Source organism: Oncorhynchus nerka, linkage group LG13 (genome assembly GCF_034236695.1).
Source record: "Oncorhynchus nerka isolate Pitt River linkage group LG13, Oner_Uvic_2.0, whole genome shotgun sequence".
Classification (NCBI taxonomy): Eukaryota; Metazoa; Chordata; class Actinopteri; order Salmoniformes; family Salmonidae; genus Oncorhynchus; species Oncorhynchus nerka.
The window spans coordinates 93,740,734-93,766,935 of NC_088408.1; the positions used below are offsets into that span (position 1 = coordinate 93,740,734).

A 26,202-nucleotide genomic window follows, 5' to 3' on the forward strand; every position below is an offset into this window, starting at 1 on the left:
TGCTGGTTCGAATCCCGAGCTGACTATGTGAAAAATCTACAAATGTGTCCTTGTGTGAAGAGCGTCTGCTAAGTCACGTAAAATGTTTGGCTTTCTCTCCTATGTGTAACCTTTAATTAACTTGGCAAGTCAGGGTGTGGGTGTTTCCTCTGGAATTTACACATTTACGACTTGACAGACAGGGATGGAGAAGAGAACAGCGCCCCCGTCGAGCGTCACCATACAGTACGATACCGTGACAGACCGACTGCAGTCAGTCCAGCAACTGGGACAGCAGTGTGTCGTTCTTAAACTTCCATTGACGGCAGAAAAACAGCTTTTTTTGTGTGTGCTTTGACGTGACGTGATGAGCGGCAGGGTTGGCGACCTCAGCCCGAAGCAGGCAGGGGCATTGGAAGAGGTAAATACCTGTATTGTAGGCTACATTTCTGTTTTTGTGTAGCAATTATTTATGTTTGTCGAAGTGACAATCGCCGGTACTGTTGAGAACGGTAACACCTGGAACCTAGAAAACATATGGCTACAGTTAATTGTAACTACCAATAGAATATTATTGCATCATGTCGTTCTCCCTGAAGTTTCTCTATAAGGGCGTTTTCACACAGTTCTGAGCTGTATGCCTAGTTCGATTCAGAGTTTAATCTGATCAAGTTGGTTTCACACTGGCAAATATCAAACTAAAATGCCTAAACAAAACCACGTGTTAATGCAAGTCATTTGTTTATTGGAGAAAAATACTCACGTTAAGTCAATATATGATTATCAAAAAGCATAACTGGTGTGTCCCAAACGTCGTATTACTTTTGCCTTGGTCTTCCAACAACATGCAGGAGAAACAGCGCAATAGCTGCACCGATATTCAGTAGCCTATATCCCCTACCCTAATCTGTATCGGTTGCGTTCGTAAATGCGCTGATACTCACAGATATCAAATTACCGTTGGTGTGTAGGCGAGAGCACCGAGGTCAAATTAGTTTCATATTGGATATTCGGTATTCTGCCGTCAATAGCTATTGAGCTAAGCATGCCATGAGTATGAACATGATGTATTCTGAATCAGGGGAGGATAGAACAATCCACACTTTTTTGTTCTTCCTGATTTCAATCTTCAATAGCACTTTAACAAATATGCCATGACTATGAAAATGATATATTCTGAATCATGGGGGGGATGGCAAATGAGAGAGAAAGTTTGTGGTGATATTGTTCCATATTAATGGATTGAAGATGTTTTGTTGATGCGAGTTGGGTGCCTATTGGATGACATCTAGTTGACATCAGAATTAACGAATACAATTCTACCCATTAAAGGGGGAATCTGGGATTGGTACATCCATTTTTCGACATTTAAATTATTACTATATAGCCATTGATTCAGGAAGAATGTAACTTAAAAATGCCTCATGAGCAACGGTCTTACCCCATCAGAACCCCAAATCTATGCTTGTTTACTCAACTGTTTGTAAACAATGTAATTGTAAACAAACACTGTATAGCTTCCAAACATGTTTAAAACTATCATTTTGATGTCATGTATGGTTAGTCCTGGCATCCATATTTTAGATGCCTTGTGTCTATTTATTTGAGAGCGGTTACATCTCTCATGCGACATTCCCTCAGCAGTTTACCAAAATAAAGTGGCGGGGTAAATGCTTTGTTATTGTTTGAAACCCAGATTGCCCGTTTAGAATAATCCAGCTGCAGGACTATTCAATGTCCATGATCCAGACTTACTATCTCATAATTCTGATTTAAACCTAACCTAACTGGATTTGACATCAACCTCCTGAAGGCCTATTATTCCATGAATGAATTCTCAAGATATTATGTAACATTATTTATAGCTTATGGAATTGAGTTTCTCCGGTCTTGGTTCGTTACTGTGCTTTTATGTCAACTTTCTAATATTGTCTTGTGTTTATGTTTATATCACGCAAAGCTCAAACATACAAGCAGCTTTCTGATTGTTTATGTTTATATCACACAAAGCTCAAACATACAAGCAGCTATCTGATTGTTTATGTTTATATCACACAAAGCTCAAACATACAAGCAGCTATCTGATTGTTTATGTTTATATCACACAAAGCTCAAACATACAAGCAGCTATCTGATTGTTTATGTTTATATCACACAAAGCTCAAACATACAAGCAGCTATCTGATTGTTTATGTTTATATCACAAAACATACAAATCTGATTGTTTGTGTTTATATCAGCTATCTGATTGTTTATGTTATATCACATCTCAAACATACAAGCAGCTATCTGATTGTTAACATGCTCAAACATACAAGCAGCTATCTGATTGTTTGTGTTATCTACGTATCTCTACATAACACATTTTAACATGCCAGAATCAACAGACGTGTGACAGTAGTGTCACAGATTGAGGCAGTGTGTATGATTATGGTTTCATCGGTCTTATTTTATGATATTAAACTTGATGTCTGAGTGTGCTCTCTAGTGGACTTATTTTTGTGATTGTTAACTTATGATTGAAAATAGGAATTTCCCTCAAAGTCACACTATTGAATTTATTTTGACATATGCGCTTTGATTAACTTCCACATTTTGAGGTGGATTGCATGTGATTTTAGACAAGTGTCTGTGATTTTCATATAACAATTAATTTCATATCATGTGCTTTCATTCATGTTTACATGGGGCGGCAGGGTAGCCTAGTGGTTAGAGCGTTGGACTAGTAACCGGAAGGTTGTGAGTTCAAACCCCCGAGCTGACAAGGTACAAATCTGTCGTTCTGCCCCTGAACAGGCAGTTAACCCACTGTTCCCAGGCCGTGATTGAAAATAAGAATTTGTTCTTTAACTGACTTGACTGGTTAAATAAAGGTAAAATAAAAACAACTAAACCCTTGTCTATCACTAACACACCTTTGGCCTCTCTCTCTGTCTCTCTCTCTCTGTCTCTCTCTCTCTCTGTCTCTCTCGCTATCACTGCCACCCCGTTTCATCCTTGGGCAGTTTCGAGAGAGGATTCAGGACGTTCTTCCACTACTTCCTGCTCATCATGACCACTTCCTGTTGCGCTGGCTCAGAGGTAAAGTTGGTGGGAGACTGAGGCTAACTACAGCTGTTGCTTCATCACGGCATGGTGGTGGGCTTGGAGTTGGACTAGTATAATATTCTGTTAGGAGAGCTGTAAGGCTGTTAATAAGACCATGCTTGTGTATGGACAAACTCTCAGGTCTAGCTGGGTTACTGGGATACTCTATGGAAGAAGTCACATTGAACACGCAGAAAAAGCAGGCGCAGATATTGTGGTTTGACCAGAACAATTTCAGCAGTTGAAACTTGTATTTCTCAATAGTTTTTCAACACATAGAAGTAACCAACAGCTTTTCAAATAGAAAGCGACCTTTAGGGAACTTACAAAACCTGCTTACAGTAAATGCCTTCAGTTGAGTGTTATGGGGGAAGAGTTTGAGAAAGAGAGAACATTTAGAAACCAAGTTGTTTAGCTTGGACATGGATATTGTTAGTGTCTGTGGTCTAGAGTTGATTGGTCGAGTGAGAGGTTGCAGGAACACAGAGAGTGAGAGGTTGCAGGAACACAGAGAGTGAGAGGTTGCAGGAACACAGAGAGTGAGAGGTTGCAGGAACACAGAAAGTGAGAAGTTGCAGGAACACAGAGAGTGAGAGTATTGTTTGTTTTCTTTAGTATTTTAAATGTGTCTGTCCTTGTCTGTTAGTGTACCAGTGTTTTGTTACTTGTCATGTTTAGTGTTTGTGGACCCCAGGAAGTGTAGCTCCTGCTTGTTCTAGATGGGACTGGGCTGAACTCACACTGGCTCTCTGTGCATCATTGTTATTTAGGGCAATGCACATTAAACCTGTAAAACAGGTTTCAAGGGAGAGAGAGCAATTATCATGGTTCACAAAGGTTTCTTTAAAAGCTGAGAGATCCCATGGCACTTATCATAAGATTAGGGGTGTTAACCTTGGTGTCCTGGCTAAATTCCCAATCTGGCCCTCATACTGTATCTTCATGGCTACTTAATCATTGCCAACTTATAATTGGCTCATTCACCCCCCCTCCTCTCCCCTGTAACTATTCCCCAGGTTGTTGCTGTAAATGGGAACGTGTTTTTAAAAAGTGGAAAGACATTTGAATCCAAGGCAAATTATTGCACCAGTCGCATGCTGCTGTGTGGAAGAGCCATGACATGGGAAATCACTGTGCCATTTTGTTTAGAGAATAAAGATCTGTAGCTGTGTTACTGTAGACATCATCCAACAGATTTCAGGGGACGTACACTATCGTGACCCACGTGACAGGAAGACTGGGTGAACCCAGAGGTTGTTGACCTTTTTTTCTTCTTCTTTTTTTTCATGCAAACATTGAACAAGTCTGGTGTTGCATAGCAACATCACTCAGAGGTAAAATGGTCTGGTCTGTCTAGACCAGGGATGGGAAACTTGACCACGGCCCCCATTTTGTATGCCCGTGGATCTAAATGTAATTCATTACAGTTACTAGTGCTGAACGATTAGTGCTTTTTGAGGTCCGTTGGGTTTCGTTTTGATTATAAAAAAAAAATATTCACGGTTTTCAATTTAGTTTTCGAGGATTTTTTATTGTTGTTGCGCTATGCATTATGTGGGTTGAATACTGTAACAACACTGAATAAAACAATCAATAAAAGTCCCATGATGGTAGGGACGGCCTATTACTGCTGATCACTTAACAACCTTCATTTACACACGCGACTTTACTGTAATAAAACATTACAGTTGTGTTTATTACACTACTTTTATTTGATGACTTTATTATTTCATTCCAAGTCATAATCTCATCTCTATAGAGCTGCTGTCTGACAAAAATCACTATTTTTAGTAGTTCTTCAAAGTAAATAAGGCATACTTGTATGACTGCTGAACACCAACTGTCAATGGGGGATCACTTCTGTCAAGTCGCCTTTCAAAGTGTTTTGCATTACGAGGGATACAACTTGTCTCACTTGCGCCTCCATGTCAACTGCAGGAACAAAAATAATGTGACCAAAGGGAAATGTAGTTTTTGACTCCAAGTTTCAAAAGTTGCTCTTCACCGACTTCAACCTGCATAGTGGGAGGCTCTATCGTCAACCAATCACAAGGTTTTTTTGTTTGTTTGACCCACAGGAACGTGACCAATGACGTGACTGAAACAGGAAACAACTTTTTTTTTTTTTACCTTTATTTTACTAGGCAAGTCAGTTAAGAACACCTTCAATGACAGCCTAGGAACAGTGGGTTAACTGCCTGTTCAGGGGCAGAACGACAGATTTTGTACCTTGTCAGCTTGGGGATTTGAACTTGCAACCTTTCGGTTACTAGTCCAATGCTCTAACCACTAGGCTACCCTGCCGCCCCAACTTTGCCTCAGTTCATGTATACAGTGGATATGAATGTGATATTTGAGGCTCTCGCTCTCACCAAATGATTGTACAATGTACAAACATATTTTCAGGTTGTGAGTGTTTGATTTGGGGCTGGAGACATGTTTATTTCGACATTAAAGAAAGAAAGAAAAAATATTTGATGAAGAATGTCAGTCATTGCCATGTTGCACTGAGCCTTGCTGTTGGAAACACCACATCAGTGTCCGCTTTTGGTGTGTCACAGATGCACCTCTCCTGACTTCACTCCTAGACTTTCCCCTTACCACTCAAACAAGTTATTTACTTACTTGCCTAGTTAAATAAAAATGTTTGTTTGCTATGAAGATACAATATCACTTAGGCCTATTATTGATACAGTATCGCCTTTAGGCTACACCACCGCTGTCATCCTTACCTCCAAGCCTTGATTCAAGTTGGATGTATAGGCTAATCTATTGCAGGACTCTGAAGCCAGTTTGAAATGAGCCACATTAGCCCGCCAGTCAACGACTACGGCTGCGTTTAGACAGGCAGCCCAATTCTTTTGACCAATCAGATCAGCTCTGAGAAAGATCTGACGTGAAAATATCTGATATGATTGGTCAAAAGTCCAATTAGTGGGGAAAAAAATATCAGAATTAGGCAGCCTGTCTAGATGCATCTCTTGTGTATTGACCATTCAGAGCTAATTGTGCTCTGTGGGTGTTACTGAGTAGGCCGATATCCCATTTAATGACCGCACAGTCCATAGGTTAGGCTGTGAAGTGCGATTAGACTATTCAATATGCTGACGGGGAAGGTGATTTCCCACAGTCAAAGTCCTGCTCCAACAGCAGGGCTCCAACAGCAGGGCTCTACAGTGCAACCATTTTACTCACATATTGAGCCTGAGTATTTTGTTGTGTGACCTGGAATTTTAATTTAGGACCACCAGTGCACTCGAAAAAATGGAAGGTCACCATACACGTGTTTAGCAATGTTATTGCGGGTGTAGCAAAATGCTTGTGTTCTTAGCTCCAACCGTGCAGTAATATCTAACAAGTAATATCTAACAGTTTCACAACATAACCCAAAATACACGTAAATCTAAATAAGGAATGCATTAAGAATATATATATATATATGTATGTATGTGTGTGTGTGTGTCAGAGAGGCCTTGGACTAAGATACAGTGGTATAGAATACAGTATATACAGTATAGAATACAGTATATACAGTATATACACATGAGATGGGTGATGCAGTATTTATAACCTGAAATATGGTGCCCTCTGCACACATCAACAACAGTCAGCCACGAAGCATCGTTACCCATCGCTCCACAAAAGCCGCAAAGGTCTCAAAGCAAGTGACGTCACCGATTGAAACGCCACTTGCGCGCACCGCTGACTAGCTAGCCATTTCACATCCGTTACACCTACATTTTAAAAACTTTAAGCGCACGTGTGCTCCTTGTAACGAAGGTCCGCTTTAGAACCCTGAAGAGCTAAGAACTGGTGTTGGAACCTAAATTATTTTCCAATCGTTTCATTCTGAATGAAACCGTAATTTTGTTTGTTCTATTCCACTGTTCCGACCTGCAAAATAAAGTTTTGACCCCCCAAAAGTACAGGTTTATATAATTCCTTGAAGTTCCTTTTTAAACCTCTGAAATCACATTACTACCAATCAGTTGGGATAAAGCATCTTGCTATGGAGCGGGAAAGCTGTAGCCTAGTTGTTTACATGCGAGATGGACAGAGTGTAGGGTGCGAGATGGACAGAGTGTAGGGTGCGAGATGTGACTGACATTTTTTCCTGTTGGTGAGAAAAATAAATCCAATGTGAAACATGATAATTACATTGCCTTCAGAAAATATTCGTACCCCTTGACCTTTTCCATGTTTTGCTGTGTTACAGCCTCAATTCAAAATGGATTAAAAAATATATATATTCACCCATCTACACACAATACCACATAATGACAAAGTGAAAACAAAATGTTTTTAGAAATTCTTGCAGATTTATTGAAAATGAAATACATAAATATCTAATTTACATACACTACCGTTCAAAAGTTTAGGGTCACTTAGAAATGTCCTTGTTTTTGAAAGAAAAACACGTTTTTTGTCCATTTAAAATAACATAAAATTGATCAGAAATACAGCACTTTCTTCTCGTCGGTGTGTTCTTGTTCTGAGAAATGAAGGCTATTCCATGCGAGAAATTTTCAAGAAACTGAAGATCACCTACAACACTGTGTACTACTCCCTTCACAGAACAGCGCAAACTGTCTCTAACCAGAATAGAAAGAGGAGTGGGAGGCCCCGGTGCACAACTGAGCAAGAGGACAAGTACATTAGAGTGTCTAGTTTGAGAAACAGATGCTTCACAAGTCCTCAACTGGCAACTCCATTAAATAGTACCCTCAAAGCACCAGTCTCAACGTCAACAATGAAGAGGCGACTCTGGAATGCTGGCCTTCTAGGCAGAGTTCCTCTGTCCGGTGTCTGTGTGCTTTTGCCCATCTTAATCTTTTATTGGCCAGTCTGAGATATGTCTTTTTCTTTGCAACTCTGCCTAGAAGGCCAGCATTCCGGAGTCCCCTCTTCACTGTTGACGTTGAGACTGGTGTTTTGCGGGTACTATTTAATGAAGCTGCCAGTCTGAAATCCCTGAGTGGTTTCCTTCCTCTCCGGCAACTGAGTTAGGAAGGACGTCTGTATCTTTGTACTGACTGGCTGTATTGATACACCATCCAAAGTGTAATAATAACGTCACCAGGCTCAAAGGGTTAGTCAATGTCTGCTTTTTTATTTGAACCCATCTACCAATAGGTGCCCTTATTTGCGAGGCATTTGAAAACCTCCCTGGTCATTGTGGTTGAATCTGTGTTTGAAATTCACTGCTCGACTGAGGGACCTTTACAGGTAATTGTATGTGTGGGGTACAGAGATGAGGTAGTCATTAAAAAAATAATGTTAAACAATATTAAGCAATATAGGTAGTAGCATGCCGTTTGGGAAACAGCCACTGACTGACCCCTGCTGTCAGCTGGCCACTTAATCACCTTAGCTAGAGTATTAGCATCCTCTCCTATCCCTTCTGGGTCAGTACTTCTGGGTCAGTACTGAACAGTGCTGCTACTGTAAGCGGGAGGTCTGATATAAGGTTTTGGCACACAGTGGAAGGAAGCCTCAGGCAGGCGACCGGATGCTTTAAATCTCTTAAAGGACCCTTCAAGCTGGAATTTTTCATGGTGAAGCAGCCACGTCTGTTTGCAATTTTACAACAAAGAAGTTACTGCAAACAAACAACCAACAGTTTTTCCTGCTCTGACATCATTGCACGAGCGATAGAAGAGCACCTGTGCTGCAATTTTTTTCTCCCACACTGCTGCTCAGTTTGGCAACAAAAACAATAACAATGGTGGTGGGGCGGCCAGTGGCGCAGATTCCCATCTTTAATGGAACCTAGCGATAGTCTGTTGTCATGGTGACACAACCAGCTCTGCCCTGCTCATTGGCTGAAACCCAGAGTGAGGAATAAATGCAATGTCTGGGTATATAATGAGAGATGGAAACCAGGGTTTCAGCCAATTATAATTGAAGGCAGTCAATTCAGGAAGTACATTAAAATCACAATTCAATAATAGAAAAAAAGGACGTTCATTTTCAATGACTTCTCAATAAAGTGAAAAGTAGAAGCTATTTATTTTAAAAGTTTGTAAATTTCTGAATGTAAAATTCAAATCACATGCCTTCGATTTGAATTAGGCCCAACCCTGATGGAAACTAATTCTTCACAGCCATGGCTGACCGAGTCACTGTGCGTTTCAAATGGAACCCTGTTCCCTCTCTAGTGAACTCAAATGGCACCCTATTCCCCCTAGTGTACTCAAATGGCACCCTATTCCCCCTAGCGTACTCAAATGGCACCCTATTCCCCCTAGTGTACTCAAATGGCACCCTATTCCCCCTCAGTGTACTTCTTTTGACCAGGACCCATAAGTAGTGCACTAAATATGGAAAAGGGAGCTATTTTGGACGCAACCAGTGCCTCTCATCGTCTTCTCATGAACGAAAAGGGGACTTGGGGTCATTTCCTGTTTTGTTTGCTAGTAGTTGTCTGTTGTGTAATGTTTTAGTTGTGGAGGACAAAAATGCTCTGTGTTTCTCAAATAGACATAATACATGTTGAATAACCGCACACACACACACACACACACATATATACATATACACACACACACATATATACATATACACACACACATACATACATATATACACACACACACACACACACACACACATATATACATATACACACACACACACACACACACACACACATATATACATATACACACACACACACACACACATATACATATACACACACACACACACACACACACACATACATATACACACACACACACACACACACACACACACATATATACACACACACACACACACACACACATATATACATATACACACACATACACACATACACACATATACACACACACATACATTCCCAATCACCATCAGCTGTTATCTACAACCATAGCTATTATTCACCCCTCCCCCCTCCTCTTCTCTCTCCCCCTTTCTCCCTGGCCCCTTCTTTCTCCTCTCAGCCAGGAACTTCAATGTCAACAAATCAGAGGCCATGCTGAGAAAGGTAACTCTCCCAGTCCACCCCTCTCCTATGTTGTTCTTATTGAAACATGTAGCTATATGGCTATTGTCTATCTGTTGTATATTGTCAATGCTACCATTAGACTAGCCCTAGTGTGACCAGTGGTTTGTCCAGCCAGCCTTACACAAGCCATCTGAAATAATGCTACCATTAGACTAGCCCTAGAGTGACCAGTGGTTTGTCCAGCCAGCCTTACACAAGCCATCTGAAATAATGCTACCATTAGACTAGCCCTAGAGTGACCAGTGGTTTGTCCAGCCAGCCTTACTTACACAAGCCATCTGAAATAATGCTACCATTAGACTAGCCCTAGTGTGACCAGTGGTCTGTCCAGCCAGCCTTACACAAGCCATCTGAAATAATGCTACCATTAGACTAGCCCTAGAGTGACCAGTGGTTTGTCCAGCCAGCCTTACTTACACAAGCCATCTGAAATAATGCTACCATTAGACTAGCCCTAGTGTGACCAGTGGTTTGTCCAGCCAGCCTTACACAAGCCATCTGAAATAATGCTACCATTAGACTAGCCCTAGAGTGACCAGTGGTCTGTCCAGCCAGCCTTACACAAGCCATCTGAAATAATGCTACCATTAGACTAGCCCTAGAGTGACCAGTGGTTTGTCCAGCCAGCCTTACACAAGCCATCTGAAATAATGCTACCATTAGACTAGCCCTAGAGTGACCAGTGGTTTGTCCAGCCAGCCTTACACAAGCCATCTGAAATAATGCTACCATTAGACTAGCCCTAGAGTGACCAGTGGTTTGTCCAGCCAGCCTTACACAAGCCATCTGAAATAATGCTACCATTAGACTAGCCCTAGAGTGACTAGTGGTCTGTCCAGCCAGCCTTACACAAGCCATCTGAAATAATGTGGGGAAAACCCATGGAAAATAGCAGGGATTGTGTCACATAAAAGTGCTGCTCACAAAACAGTATTTAGTCTAATGCGGAACATTAATCTCATTAAACAATTTAGCCAAGCCTACTGTACCTTTATGTCATGTGATATTTGATATCCCTTTCATGCTGAGGGGGTATTTATGCAGGTATTAGTCACTCTGACTGATCCACTTAACTCACTATACTCACTGTTCTCCTGTCTGTGTGAGCGTGTGTGCGGTCTTGCATGCCTGTGTAAGAGCGAGGGGGGGGGAAGGGTGCAAAGAACATGCTATTACATGTAAAAACTGTTCTATCATGTTTTATTTCAGCACCTTGACTTCAGGAAACACATGAACGCAGACACAATCACCACAGAATGGCAGCCTCCAGAGGTACCGATCTGTTGTATTAATAGTGTGTTACCATGGTATCAATAATGTGTTCTCATGGTATTTATAGTGTGTTACCGTGGTATCAATAATGTGTTCTCATGGTAGTAATAGTGTGTTACCATGGTATCAATAATGTGTTCTCATGGTATTTATAGTGTGTTACCGTGGTATCAATAATGTGTTCTCATGGTATTAATAGTGTGTTACCGTGGTATCAATAGTGTGTTCTCATGGTATTTATAGTGTGTTACCGTGGTATCAATAATGTGTTCTCATGGTATTTATAGTGTGTTACCGTGGTATCAATAATGTGTTCTCATGGTATTAATAGTGTGTTACCGTGGTATTAATAGTGTGTTACCGTGATATTTTTTATTTTACCTTTATTTAACTAGGCAAGTCAGTTAAGAACAAATTCTTATTTTCAATGACGGCCTAGGAACAGTTGGTTAACTGCCTGTTCAGGGGCAGAACGACAGATTTGTACCTTGTCAGCTCGGGGGTTTGAACTTGAAACCTTCCGGTTACTAGTCCAACGCTCTAACCACTAGGCTACCCTGCCGCGTTACCGTGGTATTCATAGTGTTATCATGGCAATTGCAGTGCGTTACCATGGTGTTAATAGTGCGTTACCGTGGTATTCATAGTGTTATCATGGCAATTGCAGTGCGTTACCATGGTATTAATAGTGTGTTACCATTGTATTTGTGTCCAGGTGATAGAGAAGTACCTGTCAGGTGGGATGTGTGGGTACGACCGTGAGGGAAGCCCCATCTGGTGGGATGTCATCGGCCCCATGGACCCCAAGGGCCTCTTCCTGTCAGCGTCTAAACAGGACTTCATCAAGTCTAAGATCAGAGACTGTGAGATTCTGCAGAAGGAGTGTGAGCTGCAGTCTGAGAGGGTATGAGAGGGTTTTATTCATATGTGGAGGGCCTGGAATTGTTCCTGAACATACAGTATGACCTGACCAGGACAAACTCCTGGCACTAAACTTACTGAGATTAGATACAAACTCCTGGCACTAACCTTACTGAGATTAGATACAAACTCCTGGCACTAACCTTACTGAGATTAGATACAAACTCCTGGCACTAACCTTACTGAGATTAGATACAAACTCCTGGCACTAACCTTACTGAGATTAGATACAAACTCCTGGCACTAACCTTACTGAGATTAGATACAAACTCCTGGCACTAACCTTACTGAGATTAGATACAAACTCCTGGCACTAACCTTACTGAGATTAGATACAAACTCCTGGCACTAACCTTACTGAGATTAGATACAAACTCCTGGCACTGACCTTACTGAGATTAGATACAAACTCCTGGCACTGACCTTACTGAGATTAGATACAAACTCCTGGCAAACTCCTGGCACTAACCTTACTGAGATTAGATACAAACTCCTGGCACTAACCTTACTGAGATTAGATACAAACTCCTGGCACTAACCTTACTGAGATTAGATACAAACTCCTGGCACTAACCTTACTGAGATTAGATACTAACCTTACAAACTCCTTACTGAGATTAGATACAAACTCCTGGCACTAACCTTACTGAGATTAGATACAAACTCCTGGCACTGACCTTACTGAGATTAGATACCGCTAATGAAGTGGTCCTGTCTAGAATCTTTGTCATCTGTTAAAACCTCTGGGTTACAGATCTGAGATTATACTTTGATACTCTCTCCATCATTCTCACTCTCTCTCTCTCCGTCTCTCTGTCTCTCTCTCTGAGATTAGATACAAACTCCTGTCTCTCTCCTGTCTCTTAGATACAAACTCTCTCCTTACTGAGATTAGATACAAACTCCTCTGTCTCTCAAACTCCTCTCCTCCCTCCCTCTGTCTCTCTGCTGTAGTTGGGGAGACATGTTGAAGCCATCACTATGATCTATGACTGTGATGGTCTGGGTCTCAAACATTTATGGAAGCCTGCCATCGAGACTTACGGAGAGGTACACACACACACACACACACACACACACACACACACTGTTCTGTAGAATCCAGAGTGTGAATGTGATGATACTGTGTGATCGTTGTGTTGTTGTTGTACCTCTACAGATCCTGACCATGTTTGAAGACAATTACCCAGAGGGCCTCAAGAGACTCTTTGTCATCAAAGGTAAGTTTCATCACCACTAGCACAGGGGGTAGGGACCCCCTACCGTTCCAGGTATTTGAACTATTCCACAGCTAGCACACCTGAATCAACTTGTCAACAAATCATCAAACCCTTGATTATGTGAATCAGGTGCGCAAGTTTAGGGCTACAACAAAATTGTGAAATGTCTTAGTATCACCGTGGTAAGCCTACCTGTGTAGTGTGTCTCACATATCTTTATTTAAAATATACAGTTGATGTCGATTAGTAGCATTGCCTTTTAAATTGTTTAACTTGGGTCAAATGTTTCGGGTAGCCTTCCACAAGCTTCCCACAATAAGTTGGGTGAATTTTGGCCCATTTCTCCTGACAGAGCTGGTGTAACTGAGTCAGGTTTGTAGGCCTCCTTGCTCGTACATGCTTTTTCAGTTCTGCCCACACATTTTCTATAGGATTTAGGTCAGGGCTTTGTTATGGCCACTCCAATACCTTGACTTTGTTGTACTTAAGCCATTTTGCCACAACTTTGGAAGTATGCTTGGGGTCATTGTCCATTTGGAAGACCCATTTGCGACCAAGCTTTAACTTCCTGACTAATGTCTTGAAATGTTGCTTTAAAATATCCACATAATTGTCCTACCTCATGATGCCATCTATTTGGGAAGTGCACCAGTCCATCCTGCAGAAAAGCACCCCCACAAGATGATGCTTCCACCCCCATGCTTCACGGTTGGGATGGTGTTCTTTGGCTTGCAAGCCTCTCCCTTTTTCCTCCAAACATAACGATGGTCATTATGGCCAAACAGTTCTATTTTTGTTTCATCAGACCAGAGGACATTTCTCCAAAAAGTACGATCTTTGTCCCCATGTGCAGTTGCAAACCGTAGTCTGGCTTTTTTATGGCGGTTTTGGAGCAGTGGCTTCTTCCTTGCTGAGTGGCCTTTCAGGTTATGTTGATATAGGACTCGTTTTACTGTGGATATAGATACTTTTGTACCTGTCTCCTCCAGCATCTTCACAAGGTCCTTTGTGTAGTTCTGGGATTGGTTTGCACTTTTCGCACCAAAGTACGTTCATCTCTAGGAGACAGAATGCGTCTCCTTCCTGAGCAGTATGACGGCTGCGTGGTCCCACGGTATTTATACTTGTGTACTATTGTTTGTACATTTGAACGTGGTACCTTCAGGCGTTTGGAAAATGCTCCCAAGGATGAATCAGACTTGTGAAGGTCTACCATTTTTTCTCTGAGGTCTTGGCGGATTTCTTTTGATTTTTCCATGATGTCAAGCAAAGAGGCACTGAGTTTGAAGGTATTCCTTGAAACACATCCACAGGTACACCTCCAATTGACTCAAATGATGTCAATTAGCCAATCGGAAGCCTCTAAAGCCATGACATCATTTTCTGGAATTTTCCAAGCTGTTTAAAAGGCACAGTGAACTTAGTGTGTGTAAACTTCTGACCCACTGGAATTGTGATACAGTGAAATAATCTGTCTGTAAACAATTGTTGGAAAAATTACTTATGTCAAGCACAAAGTAGATGTCCTAACCGACTTGCCAAAACTATAGTTTGTTAACAAGAAATTTGTGGAGTGGTTGAAAAAAAAAGTTTCAATGACTCCAAACTAAGTGCATGTAAACTTCCGACTTCAACTGTATATATTTTGTGGTACTTTTTACCCCTTTTTCTCCCCAATTTCGTGGAATCCAATTGGTAGTTACAGTCTTGTCCCATTGCTGCAACTCCCGTACGGACTCGGGAGAGGCGAAGCTGCGCAACTGTGTCTCACATCTCTTAAACCTGTATGAGACACCAGTGTATCTCACCATACTGTCGTTTACATGGTCCTTTCTCCCCTCCACCTCTCCTCAGCCCCTAAGCTTTTCCCTGTGGCTTACAACCTCATCAAGCACTTCCTGAGTGAGATCACCCGCAACAAGATCATCATCCTGGGGGGTGAGACTCTTCCTTATCGACATCGGAATGTTCCCATAAAGATGTACTGTTCTAGAATGCTGAGTAAAGAATTGTCAGCTCTATGGATGCCATTTCTATTAGTCTCACACTAGGTTGTGAATACATACAGTTTGTATACCCATCTTAACCCTACATGTAGATGAAGGTTATGAATGTACTAACTGTTATCCGCTCTGAATAAGCTTCTGCTAAATGACTGAAATGTAACATGGTAACATCAGTCTTTCTCCTCACCTGTGTGTTGTGCAGCTAACTGGCAGGAGGTCTTGTTGAACTACATAGACCCAGAGCAGCTTCCTGCCGCGTACGGAGGGAAACTCACCGACCCGGACGGGGACCCTCGCTGTAGGAACAAGGTGAGCTCGCACCACCAGGAAGTGGGATGCTTTTTTTCATGGGGGGGGGCAGTGTTTTCATGACCCCATTCTCATGTTGCTACAGCTGGAATGATAGGCTGGAGAGTTCAATTCTGCACTCATTACTGCTCTTAAGTAGTTTTTTTTGCGCTTTTTGTTGTACATGGTGACTACATTTCTGACTTTCATTTTCAGCATTTAGTAGTTTCTCCATACCTGCCTTAGTGGTTTTGCAGTAGGATGCTGCATACTAGATATTAGGCTGTGAGATGAGAGCAGCTTTGCTTTGCTGCCTGTAAAGATGCAGTAGGTAGGACTAGTGAATCATAAGCTGCATCCTGCTGTCAGTGGGGCTAGATAAGGAGTCTGTCGGGACAATTGAATTCCTATGGGTGATCTGTTGAGATTGTGGACTGTACAGCATCAAGAAAGGATTCACAACCAGTCTTGACAGGCTCTTCATTCCTTCTGGTCACTGAGATGTTATAGGCTATACTCCAGGTGGTTTCCTTTGGGTCTGCTTCCACAGGATACAGTCTGATGGCGATTGGGTATTTTATGTTAGACAATGTTGCTGTCATGGATCTGCTTCTTCTTGCTCTACAGTTCAGTCCTACCTTTTCACCTTGGACCTCGCTGCTAGCCAACACCGCCAATGGCCCTTTTAGTCATCCTCATGCCATTAAATGCAGTTGTTAGTTGTTGTCTAGATGCAGGCTTGGGCAGACACATGCTGACTGATAAATTGGTAATTTCATTTCCCAGAAAAACTGATCTTATGTCTGATGTTTCTGTAGATATATAGGTAGAGATGTCTTCCTAACCGGAGATGAGGAGCAGGAGGACAGGTCTTTGTCATTCCAAATGAAGCCCAGGAAAATCTCATAGAACTCTTGGAATCTTTGAGTATTTTTGGAATGACTTTGGAATCTTCAGGAAGACTAAGATATTCTAAGGACTGAAACTCTCTACTTCCATTCCATTTTTGAGTCATTTAGCCATTTTCAACATGTGAACAGGAATTTAGTTTGCTTTTTATCATTGGTAGTCATCTAGCCCCATACTTTCTAGCTATCCCACTACTTTATTTGTAGTGCTTCGGTCAGGTACTTGGTGGAGCATTTCTTACTTGTTGACTTCTCTGTGAACGTAAAGAACTGAGAGGCATGTAGAGACATGACAAAGCAATTCAAATGTGTCTGATGAGACTTCGGTCTGAACTGGTTTAACGCCTTGTTGACCTAGTTCAGACCAAAGTCTCATCAGATAGATTTTATTAGTATTATCATATCAAGGGTCAAGACTTCCACAGGTCCTAGTAGTTCTACATTCTATGTGTGGAATGTTGCAACTTCTGCTGTGACTGTGAGGCGCTGGAAGGTCGTGCAGACATCATAACCCATTAACTGTATAGACAGATTAGATTAGGGGGTCTGTTTGTACAGTACAGTGTACAAGGTAGATTATGCAAACAGTCAGTCAAAGTTGAAAGGTAATTTGTAACACGTTTACCGTTGGCAGTGCCACATGCGTTTGGGCCTGTTTGTGTCTGCACCCGTGCTCAGTAGTGATGCGCGGGTCAGCAGTTTGTTCACCTGCAATTGCTAATAATCCATCCGCAACCGCACGACTATATGTGATCAAGTGAAAATGTCAGACCCTCACCTGACCCTAAACCACTAATATAGAAAATACACTGTACACTGTACAGTATACACCATTTTTTAGAAAGGCCTATGTTACTGTTTATAATTTCAAACATTTTGTTAGGCTATTTTCAACTTGTCTATAATTAGACGCATGCAGCTTCTCTTCGGTCATTATACTGTATGTTGCCCTAGAAGACTAAATAAACTCACCAGAATAATAACATACATCGATAGAATTAACCCTTCAATCTAGTTCGCATCGGTCAAGCTTGTTTTCTTTCCTAAAAAAGCCACTTGCCCCGTGGATATAACCGTCCTGTGTCCTGTGTGATCCCAGGCATGTCATGGTCCTGTGTGGTCCCAGGCATGTCATGGTCCTGTGTGATCCCAGGCATGTAATGGTCCTGTGTGATCCCAGGCATGTAATGGTCCTGTGTGATCCCAGGCATGTAATGGTCCTGTGTGATCCCAGGCATGTAATGGTCCTGTGTGATCCCAGGCATGTCATGGTCCTGTGTGATCCCAGGCATGTCATGGTCCTGTGTGATCCCAGGCATGTCATGGTCCTGTGTGATCCCAGACATGTAATGGTCCTGTGTGATCCCAGGCATGTCATGGTCCTGTGTGACCCCAGGCATGTCATGGTCCTGTGTGACCCCAGGCATGTCATGGTCCTGTGTGATCCCAGGCATGTAATGGTCCTGTGTGATCCCAGGCATGTAATGGTCCTGTGTGATCCCAGGCATATAATGGTCCTGTGTGATCCCAGGCATGTAATGGTCCTGTGTGATCCCAGGCATGTAATGGTCCTGTGTGATCCCAGGTATGTAATGGTCCTGTGTGATCCCAGGTATGTAATGGTCCTGTGTGATCCCAGGCATGTAATGGTCCTGTGTGATCCCAGGTATGCCATGGTCCTGTGTGATCCCAGGTATGCCATGGTCCTGTGTGATCCCAGGCATGTAATGGTCCTGTGTGATCCCAGGCATGTAATGGTCCTGTGTGATCCCAGGCATGTAATGGTCCTGTGTGATCCCAGGCATGTAATGGTCCTGTGTGATCCCAGGCATGTAATGGTCCTGTGTGATCCCAGGCATGTAATGGTCCTGTGTGATCCCAGGCATGTAATGGTCCTGTGTGATCCCAGGCATGTAATGGTCCTGTGTGATCCCAGGTATGTAATGGTCCTGTGTGATCCCAGGCATGTAATGGTCCTGTGTGATCCCAGGTATGTAATGGTCCTGTGTGATCCCAGGTATGTAATGGTCCTGTGTGAATTAACTGTGGACTGATGTTAATCGCAACCTTCTCATGGTCCTGAGTGAACCGTCATTCTCCATCTTTCTCTCCCTCCACTCACATGGAATATACCACTCTCCTTACTGCCCCCTGTTGGTAGCTTGCAGTTACTGCTGGAACTAAAATATTTTACTCTTCCGTCTGTTTGGCAGGGCTGAGGGCTTCCTCTCATGTGTTCGGTAGGGCTGAGGGCTCCCTCTCATGTGTTTGGTAGGGCTGAGGGCTCCCTCTCATGTGTTTGGTAGGGCTGAGGGCTCCCTCTCATGTGTTTGGTAGGGCTGAGGGCTCCCTCTCATGTGTTTGGTAGGGCTGAGGGCTCCCTCTCATGTGTTTGGTAGGGCTGAGGGCTCCCTCTCATGTGTTTGGTAGGGCTGAGGGCTCCCTCTCATGTGTTTGGTAGGGCTGAGGGCTCCCTCTCATGTGTTTGGTAGGGCTGAGGGCTCCCTCTCATGTGTTCGGTAGGGCTGAGGGCTCCCTCATATTTTTGGTTGCACTGAAGGCTGAGGGCTCCCTCTCATGTCTGTTGAGGGTTACTACAGAGGAAGATTAACCAGTAGAATGAGGACAGTCAGTGTGGTCAAATAAAATTGGCTGTTCTTGTTTTTATGCAAATAAATAAACACTGGACCTCAGAAGCGTATACTCTGGACTCTCATTTCGAAACTATGAAACCTCAGAAATGTGTTCATAGTAGTAAGTACGCCTTTCTTTTTTATATCCTCTTATTTCCTTCCCTCAAAATAAAAAAAACGTGTTTACTCCCCTAACATTTTTCCTGCTGACTTTCATAGTATTTTTATCAGCTAGACCCACACCATCCATCCTCTAAACACTGTATAAATGTGTTCCAGATCCACTACGCAGGGCCGGTACCTGCTTCCTACTTCGTGAGGGAGTCCGTGAAGGTGGATTATGAACAGTGTCTGACAGTCAGCCGAGGCTCCTCACAGCAACTGGAGTATGAGATACTCTTCCCTGGCTGTGTGCTCCGGTGAGTGGGAACCTGTTAACTTCTTGACGCTACCCATCCCTTAAGCAGGATAATTGTCATCAGCAACCGCTGAATAGCATAGCGCCACAGTCAAATAATATTACTAAAATCACAAGTGCAAAACACAGTTTAGCCTTTTGTTAATCCACCTGTCGTCTCAGATTTTGAAATGATGCTTTACAGCGAAAGCAATCCAAGCGTTTGTGTAAGTTTATCGATCGCATGACAAAACATTAAGTACACTTAGCATCAGGTAGCTTGGTCACGAAAATCAGAAAAGCAATCAAATTAATCGTTTACCTTTGATGATCTTCAGATGTTTTCACTCACGAGACTCCCAGTTACACAACAAATGTTCCTTTTGTTCCATAAAGATGATTTTTATATGCAAAATAACCGAGGTATGTTCAGAAATCCACAGGAAAGAGCGGTCATGACAACGCAGACGAAAATTCCAAATAATATCCATAATGTCCACAGAAACATGTCAAACATTTTTTATAATCAATCCTCAGGTTGTTTTTAAAATATATATTCGATAATATATCAACCGGGAGTGTAGGTTTTTCAATAGGACAGGGAGAAACAATGGCCGCTTTACTCTGTTGCGCAAAACTCACTCTGAGAGCCCCCACCTATCCACTTACGCAATGTGATCTTTCTCGCTCATTTTTCAAAATAAAAGCCTGAAACTAAGTCTAAAGACTGACACCTTAGGGAAGCCATAGAAAAGGGAATCTGGTTGATATCCCTTTAAATGGAGGATAGGCATGCATAGGAACAGAGAGATTTCAAAATAAGAGGCACTTCCTGATTGGATTTTCCTCAGGTTTTCGCCTGCAATATCAGTTCTGTTATACTCACAGACAATATTTGGACTGTTTTGGAGACTTTAGAGTGTTTTCTATCCTATGCTGACAATTATATGCATATTCTAGTTTCTGGGGCTGAGAAATAGGCAGTTTCAAATGGGTACGTTTTTTAGCCAAAAACTAAAATACTGCCCCCTACACGCAAAAGGTTAACCTCTATCCCCCTCTCACCATCTCTGTTCCTCATTCTGTTTCTTTTACTGTATGTGTGTTGTGTATAGTGTAAGCCGAAAGGAAAATGAATCCATTAATATTTCTTCCTGTTGTTTCCTGTGTGTATCCTATGCAGGTGGCAGTTTTCCAGTGATGGGGCAGACATCGGCTTTGGGGTGTTTATGAAGGGTAAGATGGGGCAGAGGCAGAACGCATCGCAGATGCAGGAGGTGGTTCCCAGCCAGAGATACAATACCCACCTGGTGCCTGAGGACGGCTCTCTCACCTGCAGCGAGCCTGGCATCTGTGAGTACAGGACAGCCAGACAGGGCGACATAAGGGACTACATGTAAACCCTCCTCCCAATAACATGCTGATCCAAACCATACTGTGCTTAGCTTGGGTATTTTTGGTTCCAGACACTATACAGCTTGGTTTGGCTCGGTAAGGTTACAGGGGCACATGACAACCAGGCCTGGCATACAGGGATACAAACACTGCATTTACACAGGCAGCCCAAATCTGAACTTTTTCCACTAATTGGTCTTTTGACAAATCAGATCAGCTTTTTTTGCCATAATTTGGCAAAATATCAGAAATGGGCTGCTTGTGTAAACACTGACAAAGAGGACAAGGGCAATAGGTCAAGGTGTAGAAGGACCTGACTGAGGAGAGACATCTAAGTTGTTTTCTTTTGCTTCTCCAGATGTGCTGCGGTTTGACAACACCTACAGTATCTTCCAGTCCAAACGCATTTGCTTTACGGTCGAGGTCCTGCTCCCCGGCCAATCGCAATCTCTGAAGAAAATGATTGGGATGGAATCTGGGGCCAGCAACCAATCACAGTCCCTGAAGAACAGGAGTCTGTCAGAATCTGGGGCTGGCAGCCAATCACAGTCTTTGAAAAATAGGGGTGGGTCAGAAAGGGGGGCTAGTAGCCAATCGCAGTCTCTGAAAAACAGGGGTGGGCCGGAATCTGGGGCCAGCAGCCAATCGTGACAGACGTTACTGAGTTGCTAATCTCTTGTGGACAGATGAAACGGGCGAGAATCTGTCAAGGCTCACGTAGAATTATGTGATTACAAGCAGAAGTAGCTCCTCGTTTTGGGTTTACATCATTGATTATTTGGACAAATCAGGATTGGGTGAAGGCGGGGTTTAAACTGGTGCCGTGATTTTCAAGCCTGTGTGCAGATGATAAACGGTTTCCACTAGATTCCACAGCCACAAAGTCTAAATCTATTTTTTGTTTTTTGCCATGATTAACACTGGTGAAATTAGGTTTGGCTGAGAGTTTCCGTTTGGGAAGGAGGAGACTTCGTTTCCTTTGCACATAATTAATCAGAATTGTTAACGGCAATCCCCCCCAGAAGTAAAATATATTAGATAATTTTACTTCTAAGTAACCGCGATTACTGAGTTGCTAGCCTGTCCTAGATTATAGTGTGTCCCAAATGCCACCCTATTCCATATATAGTGCACTTTGCGACACAGGCCTGAGTCTTACCCCCCAACCATGGTCAGTGTAAACTTGAAAGCACTGAAACAGACCCCACTGGTCCGCACTGAGGGATTTCATCTGACCATGGACCGTTCCATATGCTGCTCAAACAAACAAATGTATGTAGCTCTGATCCAGGGGGTTACATGTGGCTTGCTGATGCTGAGACTTCAACATCAGCAAGCTGCATGTAACGCCCTGGAACAGAGCTAGGACGTACACTGAAGAGAAACCAAGAGTTCCACAACTCAGGGTCCCTAGAATGTAGATGTTATTGACATTTGTGTTTGGGAATACAACTGGCTTACTTGAACAGTATGTTTATGGAAGAGATATTTTATCTCATAGCCCGGGGATATCTACGATAGATGAATGTCATTGCAGGTTATTGTTCAGGGTGTATTATTTTGCAGTGCTGAACAGGGCACATAGCCACAGAGCAGGGCGTATTATTTTGCAGTGCTGAACAGAGCACATAGCCACAGAGCAGGGCGTATTATTTTGCAGTGCTGAACAGGGCACATTGCCACAGAGCAGGGTGTATTATTTTGCAGTGCTGAACAGAGCACATAGCCACAGAGCAGGGCGTATTATTTTGCAGTGCTGAACAGAGCACATAGCCACAGAGCAGGGCGTATTATTTTGCAGTGCTGAACAGGGCACATAGCCACAGAGCAGGGCGTATTATTTTGCAGTGCTGAACAGGGCACATAGCCACAGAGCAGGGCGTATTATTTTGCAGTGCTGAACAGGGCACATAGCCACAGAGCAGGGCGTATTATTTTGCAGTGCTGAACAGGGCACATAGCCACAGAGCAGGGCGTATTATTTTGCAGTGCTGAACAACCTTCTCAAAATTCAAGGAATAAGGAAAGACTTCAGAGATTCATTCTCTCTGTCTCTCTCTCTGTGTCTGTGTCTGTCTCTGTGTCTGTCTCTCTCTCTGTCTCTCTCTGTGTGTCTGTCTCTGTGTCTGTCTCTCTGTCTCTCTCTGTCTCTGTCTCTCTCTGTCTCTCTCTCTAATTCAAATAATAATAATCAAGATTCTGCCCTGCATGCATTGTTTGTAGTTTTCCTCTGACAATGTAGGATAATGGTACAGAACTCTGCATGCAGGGTTTCAATTAGGTGTTTGTCCCATTGGGTAAAATCTTTGCAAGTGGACCCCACACCTCGCTGCCATAAATTGCAATTGGTTCAATGACACCCAATTAGTTTTAGCTAATTGGTATTTCAATTTGAATTGTTTTTTTAATGGCGTAGAATGCCCTGCATGCTTTCTCTCTCAGTTCATTCACTGACCCGCTTAGGTGTCCAGTTGAGCTTATTTTTAAACGTAAGTAATTGTAACCTAAACCTAAGTAATCTCTCTCTCCCTCTCCTCCTCGGTCTTCTTCTCCCTCTCCTCCTCGGTCTTCTTCTCCCTCTCCTCCTCGGTCTTCTTCTCCCTCTCCTCCTCGGTCTTCTTCTCCCTCTCCTCCTCGGTCTTCTTCTCCCTCTCCTCCTCGGTCTTCTTCTCCCTCTCCTCCTCGGTCTTCTTCTCCCTCCTCCTCCTCGGTCTTCTTCTCCCTCCTCCTCCTCGGTCTTCTTCTCCCTCCTCCTCCTCGGTCTTCTTCTCCCTCCTCCTCCTCGGTCTTCTTCTCCCTCTCCTCCTCCTCGGTCTTCTTCTCCCTCTCCTCCTCCTCGGTCTTCTTCTCCCTCTCCTCCTCCTCGGTCTTCTTCTCCTCCTCCTCCTCGGTCTTCTTCTCCCTCTCCTCCTCCTCGGTCTTCTTCTCCCTCTCCTCCTCCTCGGTCTTCTTCTCCCTCTCCTCCTCCTCTGTCTTCGTCTCCCTCTCCTCCTCCGTCTTCTTCTCCCTCTCCTCCTCCTCTGTCTTCTTCTCCCTCTCCTCCTCCTCTGTCTTCTTCTCCCTCTCCTCCTCCTCTGTCTTCTTCTCCCTCTCCTCCGTCTTCTTCTCCCTCCTCCTCCTCCTCCTCTGTCTTCTTCTCCCTCTCCTCCTCCTCTGTCTTCTTCTCCCTCTCCTCCTCCTCTGTCTTCTTCTCCCTCTCCTCCTCCGTCTTCTTCTCCCTCTCCTCCTCCTCTGTCTTCTTCTCCCTCTCCTCCTCCTCTGTCTTCTTCTCCCTCTCCTCCTCCTCTGTCTTCTTCTCCCTCTCCTCCTCCGTCTTCTTCTCCCTCCTCCTCCTCTGTCTTCTTCTCCCTCCTCCTCCTCTGTCTTCTTCTCCCTCTCCTCCTCCTCTGTCTTCTTCTCCCTCTCCTCCTCCTCTGTCTTCTTCTCCCTCTCCTCCTCCTCAGGCCATTTTGAGTGTGTATTTTCTTTTTGTCATCAAACATTTCTGTTGAACATTTTAAATCCATACATTGACATACCAGTAGTTTTATTTTCAGGGAAAACAAATATATATATATATATATATATATATATATATATATATATTTAGTATTGTTAAAGCAAGACCTGTGAGAAAGCTAATATCCACTGTACAAGGTATTGTCTCATTAAGCATCAATACGCTACAACGGGTTTCTTTTCACGTGTATTACTGTTTACAGAGAACCCAATCTATTTTAAATATACCATCAGCTTGACTTTTTTTATTTGAGGGACCTGGGAAAATGTTGTTTTGAAGCTCATTTCCTGAAATTCAATGTAGTTTAACAAGACTCATGACATCTTTCAGATAGGCTATTTACATATGAATAAGAAGAATAGATAAGGAAGATAAAGTCTAGACCCAAGTTCCCCAAATGTTTCCAAATATGCTTTATGATAATTTATATGAACCCTCAATGTAATTATACATATTCTCTTTTACAGAAAGTGAATAGATCAATTGATAGTGTGTGACTCTGTTGCTGTGTCAAATTTCTATGCCTCCTCGGCATTAGAATGTCGTAGCTTAGCTTCTCAATGTTATAGAGACAAACCAAAGATATTAATTCCCATGTGCATCAGAGTCGTGTCTTCCTCTGGCATTTTACCGCTTGTTGCTAGTTTAAAACATTTTTTTTACCACTCAAATCAAGGAAGGTCCTGTGCCACCCTCCCACGAAACGTTGGCCCCTATAGGGGGCGTGCCCCCTAGGTTGGGAACCCCTGCACTAGAATGACATTCCATGTTGTTGTGTAATTTGAAGCGGCTTGTTGCTGTATATGGGCTATTCTGCAACTACAAGCCTTTCGGTGTCCATGGGGTATCTTGTTAATTTACATATGTTAAGTTTACACTCAAATAATCTTAAACTTTTGTCATCATTATTACGTTTTTTTTTGCTGGGGGTCACTGTTTCGCATTTAGTTTAATTTTAGCTTAATTTATTTGCACCAAAGAAGACAAGTGATAAACTGTTACGATAAACTATGAGTGGTGGGTAGAATCAGGCGCAGAGAGCAGGGTTCCTTCGTTTATCACAAATTTATTCACCGGTGCAACCAAAAATGAATGACGCCAACACACAAGGCGTAAATAGTTGCCAGTCCAAAAACAACAGGACAAAAATAGACCGGATAAATAAAGAACACGAAAAGCAATAACCCATCAAACACAGAGTAACAATAAACAAGCCCGCACAAAAACCCAGCAGGCCTAGTGCCCTTAAATACCCTACAAACAAACCCTAATACAAAACAGGTGTACCCAATTAACCAATAACAAACACAAACGGAAAAAGAATCGATGGCAGCTAATAGGCCGGTGACGACGACCGCCGAGCCCCGCCCGAACAGGAAGAGGCACCCTCTTCAGCGAGTTTCGTGACATAAACACCCATCCAGATAACAATGAAGCAGTGTACAGGTGTGGTTGTCGTCAGCCCAAGGACTGATATACAAATCACCTAAATGGATCAGATTACTGAGTAGTTTGGTTCATCAGGCTGACCTCCAGTCTTCATGGATCAGATTACTGAGTAGTTTGGTTGATCAGGCTGACCTCC

At 42.9% G+C, this 26,202-nt stretch overlaps 1 protein-coding gene across 2 annotated transcripts; it reads left to right on the plus strand.

Moving 5' to 3' along the window:
• Window positions 1-213: 213 nt before the first annotated feature.
• Window positions 214-25,114, plus strand: LOC115140348 (SEC14-like protein 2). Of its 2 annotated transcripts, XM_029678691.2 has the most exons (12): window positions 214-400; window positions 2,985-3,060; window positions 10,014-10,057; window positions 11,288-11,350; window positions 12,066-12,254; window positions 13,226-13,321; window positions 13,431-13,491; window positions 15,346-15,429; window positions 15,700-15,806; window positions 19,606-19,745; window positions 20,907-21,076; window positions 21,477-25,114. In XM_029678691.2, exons 1-12 carry the CDS (start codon window positions 347-349, stop codon window positions 21,767-21,769), a joined length of 1,377 nt encoding a protein of 458 aa, XP_029534551.1. In that variant the 5' UTR covers window positions 214-346; the 3' UTR covers window positions 21,770-25,114. The 2 variants fall into 2 exon arrangements, with proteins under 2 accessions (XP_029534551.1, XP_029534552.1); XM_029678692.2 differs by lacking the exon at window positions 2,985-3,060.
• The last annotated feature ends 1,088 nt before the right edge of the window (window positions 25,115-26,202 follow it).

What these genes read in the sequence shown, in the direction of transcription:
- LOC115140348 (XM_029678691.2), top strand. Translation starts at nt 347, where the DNA reads ATGAGCGGCAGGGTTGGCGACCTCAGCCCGAAGCAGGCAGGGGCATTG. An exon ending in AGGCAGGGGCATTGGAAGAG is followed by an intron (nt 401 to 2,984) that starts GTAAATACCTGT and finishes ATCCTTGGGCAG; the next exon opens with TTTCGAGAGAGGATTCAGGA. An exon ending in CCTGTTGCGCTGGCTCAGAG is followed by an intron (nt 3,061 to 10,013) that starts GTAAAGTTGGTG and finishes TTCTCCTCTCAG; the next exon opens with CCAGGAACTTCAATGTCAAC.